The 15,220-nt window shown below is 47.2% G+C and overlaps 1 protein-coding gene across 4 annotated transcripts in view; it reads left to right on the top strand.

Annotated features, from left to right (window-relative positions):
• Positions 1-153: 153 nt before the first annotated feature.
• The window catches only part of fam135a (family with sequence similarity 135 member A), a gene marked incomplete at its 5' end in the record, with an annotated part of 29,273 nt that continues 14,206 nt past the window's right edge, over positions 154-15,220 (top strand). Inside the window, 10 exon segments of one of the 4 annotated variants that reach the window (XM_055913038.1) lie at positions 154-224; positions 706-879; positions 1,127-1,253; positions 4,165-4,318; positions 8,162-8,239; positions 10,107-10,156; positions 10,471-10,626; positions 12,197-12,270; positions 12,843-12,997; positions 13,492-13,686. In XM_055913038.1, the coding sequence (XP_055769013.1) occupies positions 154-224; positions 706-879; positions 1,127-1,253; positions 4,165-4,318; positions 8,162-8,239; positions 10,107-10,156; positions 10,471-10,626; positions 12,197-12,270; positions 12,843-12,997; positions 13,492-13,686 (1,234 nt within the window). 4 annotated transcript variants of the gene reach the window in all.

The raw sequence follows: 15,220 nt of genomic DNA, 5'->3' as shown, positions 1-15,220 counted from the left end.
AGTACGCTAGCGAATGGTGCTCTTGGGTTGTTGTCATGGTGGAAATCAGTTCCTCTGTCGATGGGAAATAGGCTCACTTTCACTATGACTCGCTCAGTTTCTTTTCCCCCTCTGAAATGATCGTTTCCCCTGTCTGTTTCTATCCCTCTTTAGGTAGAAGAATCCCTCAATGACATGGACTTCCAGCTCTCTCTGGAGTTATACTTCACAGATGGAGACTTCTCGTACGTTTCATCATGGCCCAACACTGTGCTTCTCATGCTGTTACCAAACCTGTGTTCAAACTCCATTTGAAATCCTAGATACTGTACTTTTAGTGTTTTCTTTAGCCTGCCCAGAAAGCCAGATGGATGGGGGTTGCAGGTTTGCTACTAATACACCAGGCAAGCTCAATCAAGCCCAGATAAAGTTTTTTAAATTCTTCAAGTAGTATTCTAAATCAGATCTGGTTATTTTTAGATAAAGATTGTGTTTTTGAATCTCTATTATGGTGTCCTTAATAAACCGTGTCTGCCGACACTTTGTAGACACGTTTGATGGGGTCTGTTTATAGTGTGCAGCAGTGCATTTCAAGTCTAATATTTTCCAATACTTTAGATGGAAACATTGCACACTGTTTTTTTAATATTCTTTATATATCTATATGAATAAATTTTTCTATTGTATGATTAGAGTTTCTCCAGCAGATCCGTTCTTTCCCACTAGGCCCGAGGAGCTCAGCTCCCTGCAGAACATCAGCAGTCGTTCGCTCCGCTTGCACTTTAGCCTGAACCGAGGCATCCACCAGCACATCAATATCATGTTCGACTACTTCCACCTGTCTGTGGTCTCTATGGCCGTCCACGCATCCCTGGTTGCCCTGCACCAACCCCTCATCAGGTAACACACAGACACACTGTATAGGGAATAGGGTGTGACTTGGGACTGACTTGGATATATCATCACTTCAATAAATAAGCATCGATCCTGTAAGTCTCTCTGGATAAGAGCGTCTGCTAAATGACTAACATGTAAATCTACACTATATTTATCCAACCTCCAGTTCAGACTTTGTCTTCAGTGCAGTATAACTGAAAGGTGTTGACCAGTAAGGCCTGATTCCTTAATGGCTGTTTGTGTGTTGCAGTTTCCCCCGGCTGGTGAAGAGTACATGGCTGAACCGCAACGCCCCCCAGCAGAGTAAAGACTCTGTCATCCCGGCCCTGGAGAATGTGGTGTTTGGAACCAGCTATGTCAAACAGCTGTCTGCTGATGTAAGTATAGATTAGGCCTCAGGGCTGTCTTCCTCTAAAGAAATGTTTCTCGTCTGAGTTGTCTGTTCTAAAACATGTATTTTCCCATATATAGACACACCCTATAAAATCAGCTATATGTACTGAGCTTGTCTGATGCTTTAAGGGCACTGTGATTGAATAATTAAGAAGCACAAATTACTCAAGACGGAGCCAGAGATCAACATAACCAGAAGAAAACTACATTTTCCTGACCCTCCTCATAGCTCCTGCTATGACGTTTCCACCGGATCAGACCATAACATTTTCCCTTTAATCGAAGGGAAAAAGCTGGAAAGATTTTTCAAATACTTTGAGGAACTATTGTCGTTCTCAATGGATGTAAAAACATACTTTGTTGACTTGCTGTTTGAGGTAAAGAAATACACACTTTGAGAAGCTCCACAGCTCATTAGTGGTGGTGAGTTAAGACAATCACAGATACTATCAGACTTCCCCAAATAGACACATTTCTACATTTGCACACAGGCCAGGTAGCCTAGGTCAACTTGTATGGATAATCAGGTGCGCGTCCTTACACAATATTAACAGGAGCGCTCCAAACATAATACAATGAATAAATTCACCAAACTCTTAAATGGAATGAAATAAACCAAAACGAGTTCCTCACGAGTGTAGCGTAGGTTGTGAGCTCTGCAAACAACGTGTTCACTCTGACATGGAGAATGGTAATTACAAAGCAATTAGTCCCCGACCTCCAGATAAATCAGTCATCTCTCACTAATGGCTTCTAGTAGCTCTTCTTCTTCCCTGACTGTAGGACAAGTAATAACATGTTGAATCCATTCACAGAAATGACCGGAACAACACAAACATAGATAGATGAGAATGAAAGGTAAATGTACTACTGGTGTCATGGTGAATTGATAGAAGTTAACAATCAAAGGGCAAACCATTCACACAGTTAATATGAAACACGACGCGTTCTGAGGAGAGACGAGTCTTGTGCATCTAAGCCACACTTACCTTCTTAACTCAACATTTTAAATGATACCTAAAGCATTATCTTCACACATACTGTACTGTAGGCCTCAGGAATACTCTCATAAACGGGGTCGGGTCCAAAGCACTAGACATTTATGGAAAACCAATGCAATTTCGCTTATTTTCTCCATTCTATTAAATTGCTTGAGGTACCAAAGCAAACACCCTCTTGGCTGATGCCTGTCTTAGTGATGGACTGTGCCATCCCCGCTGCCTCCGCAACGGATTAGTCCACTGAGACGGGCAGGAATCAGACAGCTGTCTCGTGTGCCATGAAAATATATCTAGATCTAAAGAAATCGACCACCAGCATATTAACCAAATAACAGACCCGTCTAGTACACCGTCATCCAGAAATCCTGTTGGAGGATTCACAGATTTCATACTTATTCCCCTCCTAATTCCGGGAATCTTCCAACCGTGATGTCCGAAAGTTATCTGTATTTTGTGACCCTTATTCTGCTAGTAATGACTTCTATTAGAATGAGTGTTCTGCTGCCAGGGACAAGCTGCTAGTAATGACTTCTATTAGAATGAGTGTTCTGCTGCCAGGGACAAGCTTTACTTTATGAAGACTGTAAGGTACAGGGCAGAAGGAAAATAAGTTGTGGTAGGAGAGGTTATTGACAGATGAGATGGGGAAGAAGAAGCCCCCCCCCCCCCCCCCCCCCTCACACACACAGATTGGGTCAAACTGTACTTTATGAAGACTGTAAGGTACAGGGCAGAAGGAAAATAAGTTGTGGTAGGAGAGGTTATTGACAGATGAGATGGGGAAGAAGAAGCCCCCCCCCCCCCCCCCCCCCACAGACAGATTGGGTTGATGCCTGAATGGAACATGCTCACTGAAGTGGAATGCAGGAGACAATGCTCCGTCCCCTCGTCACTCTAACGTGCATGTAGCCAGACCTAATGGGACAGCTCAGGCAGGCAGGCAGGCAGGCAGGCAGGCAGGCAGGCGTATAAAAAAAAAAAAAAAAAAAAAAAAGCAACTGTACCGCTGCCTGCTCCAATGTGTACGGATGTAATGCATTATGCATACAATGCAATGCAAGGGATACGGTGATATGATTCATATTAATTGCAGGCAGTAAATGCAAGGGATACGGTGATATGATTCATATTAATTGCAGGCAGTAAAGGGAAGGGATACGGTGATATGATTCATATTAATTGCAGGCAGTAAATGGAAGGGATACGGTGATATGATTCATATTAATTGCAGGCAGTAAAGGGAAGGGATACGGTGATATGATTCATATTAATTGCAGGCAGTAAATGGAAGGGATACGGTGATATGATTCATATTAATTGCAGGCAGTAAAGGGAAGGGATACGGTGATATGATTCATATTAATTGCAGGCAGTAAATGGAAGGGATACGGTGATATGATTCATATTAATTGCAGGCAGTAATGGAAGGGATAAGGTTATATGATTCATATCATGTTCAAGCTGCATATTTTACATGTTACATTTTGCCAAATGACAGGCCTGATGAGATGCTGGTCTTTGAGTGATGTATTTGAGGATTTCTCCAGATATGAATGTTTCCTTGCCTAGTGTGCTTCTGCTGCTTGGAGAAAATGGATGGATTTACCAAGCCAGCTAATTCTTCCCATAACAGACGGAAAATGTGATCAGATACGAAACATCTTGGCCCATTAGAAAGATCTTGGCCCAGGCAAAGCAGCATAATAATATCAATAGGATAAAAGGGGAACAATCAATTTGAAGTTAAGAAAGCAGCCATTGCTTAGTAAACCAAAATGGAGTGAATTCTCTTCACTGTGACCTTTTCTTAACTGTGTGTGTGTCACAGCATCTGTGCCATGTTATAGCCTGTTATGACCTGTTATTAACACCCTGTGTGTCTCCCTCCCTTCAGGGCAGAACATTTCTGGTGTCAGACCAATGTCTGCAGCATGCTTTCAGTCTTCACCACAGTCTCTGTGCCAGCCTACTGCTGGCCTACCAGGGCCTGTTTGGTTACTTCACCTCCGTCAGCAAGGACCTGCCCTCCTCACACCGCATGGAGCTAGGTAAGCCTACACTGCACCATGGTAACACCGGCTCTCTGACACTAGGAACAGTCACACACCCATCACATTGCCAGGTGGCTGCATGGAGAAACACAGTGTCAACTGAAATGGACAGAAACTGCAGGATGTTGATGCTCCACAGATGTAATGGATCTGTGGCGCTGACAGACTGGGTCATTCCCCCGTAGTCCATTATTACCTCAGTTGTAGTGTTGGCATGACAACGCTGGACCTGCTGCTTGATTTGACTGCAGGGTTTGAGTTGATGCATTAGATTCAGAGAGCCCTGATACCCAGTGAGAGAATGACAGGACAATCAGCTAGGCATTACACCCCAACATGGTCCAGAAACATCTAGCCTGCTGCGAGACTTCACTGTTACAACACTCTTGTTTAATGTTGTGCTCTTCTCTTGCTTTTTAGAATGTCTGTATCTAGAATGAGTAGGATGTATTTTACATTTTGTCTTCATGAACTGGCTGCGTTGTTTATCATAGTATTTGCATGTCATCATTTGCTCCCTGCCTCCTATCAGCCGTTCTAGAAGGAAGTTGATGGTAGTAGTTGACTTGCTCACCTTTGGAGTGCTGACTTCCTGTAGTAGTGTCCTGGTGGTGGGCCACATATCATATCCACCACCAACTGGAACTGAGCTATTCTGACCCTTCACTTTGTAGCCTAGTGTACACCTTTACCCTGCACTGTACGAAGGCATTGGTATATAGACAGTAGGCTGTCTTTGATGTGCCGCCTCTTATGTCCTGACGTTTAAAGGGACGGTACGACATTGTTGTAGTTGGTTTTAGATGTTCAGATTTTCTTAAAGGGATATAGTGCAAGATTTGGGCCTTTAGGCCATTTTCTATGGATGAACTCTTTGGTACCATTTTATGTCTCTGCGTTCAGTATATAATGGAAGTTATAGATGGTTAACAGAGGCATAAAAATGGTATCCACAAGTTGATCTGACTCTTGGGAAGTAGATAAAGGGCATCATTGCCAGAATGTCGTACTGTCCCTTTAAAACACCTAAACAAGTCAAACCAGCTACGTGTATAACTTAACATCTCCACACACAACTCTCCTCCCTACAACTAGCTGTGGTCTGGTGCTTCACAGACTGTTAGTTACAGTCACAACATCAACTCTCCTCCCTACAACTAGCTGTGGTCTGGTGCTTCACAGACTGTTAGTCACAACATCAACTCTCCTCCCTACAACTAGCTGTGGTCTGGTGCTTCACAGACTGTTGATGGTCAACTCTCCTCCCTACAACTAGCTGTGGTCTGGTGCTTCACAGACTGTTAGTTAGTCACAACATCAACTCTCCTCCCTACAACTAGCTGTGGTCTGGTGCTTCACAGACTGTTAGGCACAGTCACAACATCAACTCTCCTCCCTACAACTAGCTGTGGTCTGGTGCTTCACAGACTGTTAGGCACAGTCACAACATCAACTCTCCTCCCTACAACTAGCTGTGGTCTGGTGCTTCACAGACTGTTAGTTACAGTCACAACATCAACTCTCCTCCCTACAACTAGCTGTGGTCTGGTCCTTCACAGACTGTTAGTTACAGTTACAACATCAACTCTCCTCCCTACAACTAGCTGTGGTCTGGTGCTTCACAGACTGTTAGTTAGTCACAACATCAACTCTCCTCCCTACAAGTAGCTGTGGTCTGGTGCTTCACAGACTGTTAGTTACAGTCACAACATCAACTCTCCTCCCTACAACTAGCTGTGGTCTGCTGCTTCACAGACTGTTAGTTAGTCACAACATCAACTCTCCTCCCTACAACTAGCTGTGGTCTGGTGCTTCACAGACTGTTAGTCACAACATCAACTCTCCTCCCTACAACTAGCTGTGGTCTGGTCCTTCACAGACTGTTAGTTACAGTCACAACATCAACTCTCCTCCCTACAACTAGCTGTGGTCTGGTCCTTCACAGACTGTTAGTTACAGTTACAACATCAACTCTCCTCCCTACAACTAGCTGTGGTCTGGTGCTTCACAGACTGTTAGTCACAACATCAACTCTCCTCCCTACAACTAGCTGTGGTCTGGTCCTTCACAGACTGTTAGTTACAGTTACAACATCAACTCTCCTCCCTACAACTAGCTGTGGTCTGGTGCTTCACAGACTGTTAGTTACAACATCAACTCTCCTCCCTACAACTAGCTGTGGTCTGGTGCTTCACAGACTGTTAGTTACAGTTACAACATCAACTCTCCTCCCTACAACTAGCTGTGGTCTGGTGCTTCACAGACTGTTAGTTACAGTTACAACATCAACTCTCCTCCCTACAAGTAGCTGTGGTCTGGTGCTTCACAGACTGTTAGTTAGTCACAACATCAACTCTCCTCCTACAACTAGCTGTGGTCTGGTCCTTCACAGACTGTTAGTTACAGTCACAACATCAACTCTCCTCCCTACAAGTAGCTGTGGTCTGGTGCTTCACAGACTGTTAGTTACAGTCACAACATCAACTCTCCTCCCTACAACTAGCTGTGGTCTGGTGCTTCACAGACTGTTAGTTAGTCACAACATCAACTCTCCTCCCTACAACTAGCTGTGGTCTGGTGCTTCACAGACTGTTAGTTAGTCAAAACATCAACTCTCCTCCCTACAACTAGCTGTGGTCTGGTCCTTCACAGACTGTTAGTTACAGTCACAACATCAACTCTCCTCCCTACAACTAGCTGTGGTCTGGTGCTTCACAGACTGTTAGGCACAGTCACAACATCAACTCTCCTCCCTACAACTAGCTGTGGTCTGGTGCTTCACAGACTGTTAGGCACAGTCACAACATCAACTCTCCTCCCTACAAGTAGCTGTGGTCTGGTTCTTCACAGACTGTTAGTTACAGTCACAACATCAACTCTCCTCCCTACAACTAGCTGTGGTCTGGTGCTTCACAGACTGTTAGTTAGTCACAACATCAACTCTCCTCCCTACAACTAGCTGTGGTCTGGTGCTTCACAGACTGTTAGTTAGTCAAAACATCAACTCTCCTCCCTACAACTAGCTGTGGTCTGGTCCTTCACAGACTGTTAGTTACAGTCACAACATCATCTCTCCTCCCTACAACTAGCTGTGGTCTGGTGCTTCACAGACTGTTAGTTACAGTCACAACATCAACTCTCCTCCCTACAACTAGCTGTGGTCTGGTGCTTCACAGACTGTTAGTTAGTCAAAACATCAACTCTCCTCCCTACAACTAGCTGTGGTCTGGTCCTTCACAGACTGTTAGTTACAGTCACAACATCAACTCTCCTCCCTACAACTAGCTGTGGTCTGGTGCTTCACAGACTGTTAGTTACAGTCACAACATCAACTCTCCTCCCTACAAGTAGCTGTGGTCTGGTGCTTCACAGACTGTTAGTTACAGTCACAACATCAACTCTCCTCCCTACAAGTAGCTGTGGTCTGGTGCTTCACAGACTGTTAGTTACAGTCACAACATCAACTCTCCTCCCTACAAGTAGCTGTGGTCTGGTGCTTCACAGACTGTTAGTTACAGTCACAACATCAACTCTCCTCCCTACAACTAGCTGTGGTCTGGTGCTTCACAGACTGTTAGTTACAGTCACAACATCAACTCTCCTCCCTACAAGTAGCTGTGGTCTGGTGCTTCACAGACTGTTAGTTACAGTCACAACATCAACTCTCCTCCCTACAAGTAGCTGTGGTCTGGTGCTTCAGACTGTTAGTTACAGTCACAACAAATGTTTCATGGTGAACATGATCAAGTACTTCTGAATCCATTCTAACCTTAGAGGGCATAGTAACAACAACAGCAAGGTTAAACATGCCCTTATATATGTGCCAATCACTCCTACTAGCCAAGCCCAGCATGCAAGTCCTTTATGAGAGAGTACTCAGAAGACCCTTCCCTCCAGACCAAAGGCACGTCTTCATAGGTATGTCCCCCTACCTGAACCCTACCCTCCGTCCCTTCCCTCTACCCTCAACTCATCCTGCTTCTTCATATCTTTTCCCGTTTTGTTCCTTTGCTTTCTCCTCTTTTGGTTCTTTTCCCCACACCTGGTAATCTTTCTGTGTGCTTCAATCCTTCAGTCTTTCAGTCACTATAAGTCCTAGAGGTCAGTGCCTGTCATAGTCCTCTGTCTGTCGTTTATTCACACACTTCCTTCTCTCCACAGGTGGGCCTTCTTCTTCTTCTAGTCCTTTTCTGTCACAGTCATATCTCTGGGGGCCAGGTCTCTCTCTCTCTCTCTGGCTCTCTTCTTCTTCTAGTCCTTTTCTGTCACAGTCATATCTGTGGGGGCCAGGTCTCTCTCTCTCTCTGGCTCTCTTCTTCTTCTAGTCCATTTCTGTCACAGTCATATCTCCGGGGGCCAGGTCTCTCTCTCTTCTTCTTCTAGTCCTTTTCTGTCACAGTCATATCTGTGGGGGCCAGGTCTCTCTCTCCTCTCTCTCTCCCTCTCTTTCTCTCTCTCTCTCTCTCTCTCTCTCTCTCTCTCTCTCTCTCTCTCTCTCTCTCTCTCTCTCTCTCTCTCTCTCTGGCTCTCTCTGGCTCTCTCTGGCTCTCTCTGGCTCTCTCTGGCTCTCTCTGGCTCTCTCTGGCTCTCTCTGGCTCTCTCTGGCTCTCTCTCTCTCTGGCTCTCTCTGTCTCTGGCTCTCTTCTTCTAGTCCTTTTCTGTCACAGTCATATCTGTGGGGGCCAGGTCTCTCTCTCTCTCTTTGGCTCTCTTCTTCTTCTAGTCCTTTTCTGTCAGTCATATGTCCGGGGGCCAGGTCTCTCTCTCTCTCTCTGGCTCTCTTCTTCTTCTAGTCCTTTTCTGTCACAGTCATATCTTCGGGGGCCAGGTCTCTCTCTCTCTCTGGCTCTCTTCTTCTAGTCCTTTTCTGTCACAGTCATATGTCCGGGGGCCAGGTCTCTCTCTCTCTCTCTGGCTCTCTTCTTCTTCTAGTCCTTTTCTGTCACAGTCATATCTCCGGGGGCCAGGTCTCTCTCTCTCTCTCTCTGGCTCTCTTCTTCTTCTTGTCCTTTTCTGTCACAGTCATATCTCCGGGGGCCAGGTCTCTCTCTCTCTCTGGCTCTCTTCTTCTTCTAGTCCTTTTCTGTCACAGTCATATCTCCGGGGGCCAGGTCTCTCTCTCTCTCTGGCTCTCTTCTTCTAGTCCTTTTCTGTCACAGTCATATGTCCGGGGGCCAGGTCTCTCTCTCTCTCTCTGGCTCTCTTCTTCTTCTAGTCCTTTTCTGTCACAGTCATATCTTCGGGGGCCAGGTCTCTCTCTCTCTCTGGCTCTCTTCTTCTAGTCCTTTTCTGTCACAGTCATATGTCCGGGGGCCAGGTCTCTCTCTCTCTCTCTGGCTCTCTTCTTCTTCTAGTCCTTTTCTGTCACAGTCATATCTCCGGGGGCCAGGTCTCTCTCTCTCTCTCTCTCTCTGGCTCTCTTCTTCTTCTTGTCCTTTTCTGTCACAGTCATATCTCCGGGGGCCAGGTCTCTCTCTCTCTCTGGCTCTCTTATTCTTCTAGTCCTTTTCTGTCACAGTCATATCTCCGGGGGCCAGGTCTCTCTCTCTCTCTCTGGCTCTCTTCTTCTAGTCCTTTTCTGTCACAGTCATATGTCCGTGGGCCAGGTCTCTCTCTCTCTCTCTGGCTCTCTTCTTGTCCTCTCTTCATCCATCTGGTTGGCTCTTATGTCTAATGATACCGTTGATTTACCAGCCTGTCTGTCAGACTCGACAGATCTGTATATGATTGTGGAATTGACAACAGAAAAAGGACCTGTTTTAATGCTCTTTGTTCTTTTCTCCAGAGGAACTAGACGTTGAGAACCGTCTCACTGAGCTCTGTGATCAAGTCAAGGTACGATATTAGTTTCTGCCATCAGCTCACTGTCTGAGCCCTTTTCATAGTCAAGTCGATAGGCCGACTTAGTGGACTAATCACTTCCAGCATTGTGGCAGGTCTCCCTGACCCAGATTAAAGTCCTGGACTTAAACTCCTGGACAAAGTTCTTCATTGAGTATGATTGGATTTTAAATCAAATCGAGATGTGCTTACCTCAAGGAAACATGGAAGTATTGGAACAGGGCCTGTGTTTGTGTTTTAGCTTGTCTTTGTGGCGCCCCCTGGTGTCTATACTGGGCTAATCCATGTCCCCCTCTCTCCAACAGCAGAGGGCGGAGAGCCCGGACGAGCTGGCAGAGCTGGTCAATATGAACCTGGCCCAGTTGTGTTCCCTCCTCATGGCCCTGTGGGGTCAGTTCCTGGAGGTGGTCTCACTGCAGGAGAATGTTGCTGCCCTGCTGGCTGTGGAGCATCACACACTCAGAGTGAGTAGATTAGTAGCACGTCACTAACCCTGCTGACCATGGAGCACCTCACTGACCATGGAGCACCTCACTAACCCTGCTGACCATGGTGCACCTCACTGACCCTGCTGACCATGGAGCACCTCACTAACCCTGCTGACCATGGTGCACCTCACTAACCCTGCTGACCATGGAGCACCTCACTAACCCTGCTGACCATGGAGCTTCTCACTAACCCTGCTGACCATGGAGCACCTCACTAACTCTGCTGACCAGCCTCCCGGGTGGCGCAGTGGTCTAGAGCACTGCATCGCAGTGCTAACTGCGCCACCAGAGTCTCTGGGTTCGCCCCCAGGCTCTGTCGCAGCCGGCCGCGACCGGGAGGTCCGTGGGGCGACGCACAATTGGGCTAGCGTCGTCTGGGTTAGGGTGGGTTTGGCCGGTAGGGATTTCCTTGTCTCATCGCGCTCCAGCGACTCCTGTGGCGGGCTGGGCGCAGTGCGTGCTAACCAAGGGGGCCAGGTGCACGGTGTTTCCTCCGACACATTGGTGCGGCTGGCTTCCGGGTTGGAGGCGCGCTGTGTTAAAGAAGCAGTGCGGCTTGGTTGGGTTGTGCTTCGGAGGACGCATGACTTTCGACCTTCGTCTCTCCCGAGCCAGTACGGGAGTTGTAGCGATGAGACAAGATAGTAATTACTAGCGATTGGATACCACGAAAATTGGGGAGAAAAGGGGATACAATTTATAAAAAATAAAATAAAAACTCTGCTGACCATGGTGCACCTCACTAACCCTGCTGACCATGGTACACCTCACTGACCCTGCTCACCATGGTGCACCTCACTGACCATGGTGCACCTCACTAACCCCGCTGACCATGGAGCACCTCCCTAACCCTGCTGACCATGGTGCACCTCACTGACCCTGCTGACCATGGTGCACCTCACTGACCATGGTGCACCTCCCTAACCCTGCTGACCATGGTGTACCTCACTGACCATGGAGCACCTCACTAACCCTGCTGACCATGGTGCACCTCACTAACCCTGCTGACCATGGAGCACCTCACTAACCCTGCTGACCATGGTGCACCTCACTAACCCTGCTGACCATGGAGCACCTCACTAACCCTGCTGACCATGGTGCACCTCACTAACCCTGCTGACCATGGAGCACCTCACTAACCCTGCTGACCATGGAGCACCTCACTAACCCTGCTGACCATGGTGCACCTCACTAACCCTGCTGACCATGGTGCACCTCACTAACCCTGCTGACCATGGTGCACCTCACTAACCCTGCTGACCATGGAGCACCTCACTAACCCTGCTGACCATGGAGCACCTCACTAACCCTGCTGACCATGGTGCACCTCACTAACCCTGCTGACCATGGTGCACCTCACTAACCCTGCTGACCATGGTGCACCTCACTAACCCTGCTGACCATGGTGCACCTCACTAACCCTGCTGACCATGGAGCACCTCACTAACCCTGCTGACCATGGAGCACCTCACTAACCCTGCTGACCATGGTGCACCTCACCCTGTTCATGTGTTCTCATTCTGGTGTCTTGCTCTCCTTATTTTAGGTGCGGAGATTTGCAGAGGCCTTCTTTTGTCTGGAACACCCGAGACAAACGGCGCTGGCCTATCAGGAACTACAGTAAGACAAACTACTAACATGTCTTCCGTGTGTGTGTCCTGTCTGTCTCTATGTTTGTGTGTTTTTATGATGAATTAACCACCAATTCACAACAACAGAAAATGAAGATTTGTACTGTTTTATTTTTCCCTCCTTACGTCTTCTTTCTCTCTCTCTCTCCCCTCCTCACGTCTTCTCTCTCTCTCTCTCCCCTCCTCACGTCTTCTCTCTCTCTCTCTCCCCTCCTCACGTCTTCTCTCTCTCTCTCTCCCCTCCTCACGTCTTCTCTCTCTCTCTCTCCCCTCCTCACGTCTTCTCTCTCTCTCTCTCCCCTCCTCACGTCTTCTCTCTCTCTCTCTCCCCTCCTCACGTCTTCTCTCTCTCTCTCTCTCCCCTCCTCACGTCTTCTCTCTCTCTCTCTCTCCCCTCCTCACGTCTTCTCTCTCTCTCTCTCTCCCCTCCTCACGTCTTCTCTCTCTCCCCTCTTCGTCTTCTCTCTCTCTCTCTCTCTCTCTCTCTCTCCCCTCCTCACGTCTTCTCTCTCTCTCTCCCCTCCTCACGTCTTCTCTCTCTCTCTCCCCTCCTCACGTCAGTGCTCACAGCCACCAGCAGATGACCACAGCCATCAAGAGTTCCTCCTACTTCCTGTCTCTACCACCACTTCCTGTTGCATGTGCCGACCTTGACGGGGACGTCAGCTCCCTGCCAATCATCTTCGAGGACAGATACCTGGACTCTATCACGGAAGGTCAGCGACGCAATAGAAATAGAATGAAATAGATTCTGTTTCTATATTTCTATGAGTAACATGGCAGACCGTTAGAGAGACAGCTATTTAAAGCAAGGATGTGTTCACTTCAATTTAGAAAAGTCAGGAAAGTAAATATTGTTTCCGGTCTAGGTTATGATGTATGTATAGAGGGTTATGTCATAAAAGCAGGAATTTGTGATTAATCAGGGAAAATCACATTCACGCTTGCACTTTATAATATGATCCCTACAATCACAGGAACTTGTTCATCTAAGTGCCTTGAACATTTGAAGTGAGACTGGAAAGTGGCAACATGGAAGTGTTTCTTTGTCTTTCTCTATGAATATATTTAGTCTGTTGTGTATCATCTCTATATATTATGTCTGTTGATTCAGTTTACAATGGCATCACCATTTCACCTAATGTAATGGGTATATGTAAATCTACTTGGTCATTGAGATTTTCTCCATACTCTGGTTTCCCTGCTTCAGATCGGGACGGGCCGTGGCTGGGCATACATAATCCCCGGAGTGGCTCCACGTCCTCCGGTAACTCTAAGGCCAGCTCTTCCTCTTCTACTGCAGCTGCCACAGCATCCTTCCCCAGCCCCATCCTGGAGCCTCGGCCCCCAACCATGATGGACACAACCTGGCCCGATGACTGCCCAGACCTGCCCAAGTCCAAAGGTGTGTTGTTGTTATTCATAGGAATAGTTACTATCATAGTTACTATCATAGTTACTATGCTAAACGTTCAGGTGATAGTTACTACGCTAGACGTTCAGGTGACAGTTACTACGCCAGACGTTCAGGTGATAGTTACTACGCCAGACGTTCAGGTGATAGTTACTACACCAGACGTTCAGGTGATAGTTAGTACGCTAGACGTTCAGGTGACAGTTACTACGCCAGACGTTCAGGTGATAGTTACTACGCCAGACGTTCAGGTGATAGTTAGTACGCTAGACGTTCAGGTGACAGTTACTACGCTAGACGTTCAGGTGATAGTTACTACGCCAGACGTTCAGGTGATAGTTACTACACCAGACGTTCAGGTGATAGTTAGTACGCTAGACGTTCAGGTGACAGTTACTACGCTAGACGTTCAGGTGATAGTTACTACACCAGACGTTCAGGTGATAGTTAGTACGCTAGACGTTCAGGTGACAGTTACTACGCTAGACGTTCAGGTGATAGTTACTACGCTAGACGTTCAGGTGATAGTTACTACGCTAGACGTTCAGGTGATAGTTACTACGCTAGACGTTCAGGTGATAGTTACTACGCTAGACGTTCAGGTGATAGTTACTACACCAGACGTTCAGGTGACAGTTACTACGCTAGACGTTCAGGTGACAGTTAGTACGCTAGACGTTCAGGTGACAGTTACTACGCTAGACGTTCAGGTGATAGTTACTACACCAGACGTTCAGGTGATAGTTACTACACCAGACGTTCAGGTGATAGTTACTACGCTAGACGTTCAGGTGACAGTTACTACGCTAGACGTTCAGGTGACAGTTACTACGCTAGACGTTCAGGTGATAGTTAGTATGCTAGACGTTCAGGTGACAGTTACTACGCTAGACGTTCAGGTGACAGTTACTGCGCTAGACGTTCAGGTGACAGTTACTACGCCAGACGTTCAGGTGATAGTTACTACGCCAGACGTTCAGGTGACAGTTACTACGCTAGACGTTCAGGTGACAGTTACTGCGCTAGACGTTCAGGTGATAATTACTACGCCAGACGTTCAGGTGACAGTTACTACGCTAGACGTTCAGGTGACAGTTACTACGCTAGACGTTCAGGTGACAGTTACTACGCTAGACGTTCAGGTGACAGTTACTACGCTAGACGTTCAGGTGACAGTTACTACGCTAGACGTTCAGGTGACAGTTACTACGCTAGACGTTCAGGTGACAGTTACTACGCTAGACGTTCAGGTGACAGTTACTACGCCAGACGTTCAGGTGACAGTTACTACGCTAGACGTTCAGGTGACAGTTACTACGCTAGACGTTCAGGTGATAGTTACTACGCCAGACGTTCAGGTGACAGTTAGTATGCTAGACGTTCAGGTGACAGTTACTGCGCTAGACGTTCAGGTGACAGTTACTGCGCTAGACGTTCAGGTGACAGTTACTGCGCTAGACGTTCAGGTGGCAGTTACTGCGCTAGACGTTCAGGTGGCAGTTACTGCGCTAGACGTTCAGGTGGC

The sequence above is a fragment of the Salvelinus fontinalis genome, unplaced genomic scaffold (genome assembly GCF_029448725.1).
Source record: "Salvelinus fontinalis isolate EN_2023a unplaced genomic scaffold, ASM2944872v1 scaffold_0244, whole genome shotgun sequence".
NCBI lineage: Eukaryota > Metazoa > Chordata > Actinopteri > Salmoniformes > Salmonidae > Salvelinus > Salvelinus fontinalis.
This window is presented reverse-complemented; position numbering and strand designations above follow the sequence as displayed.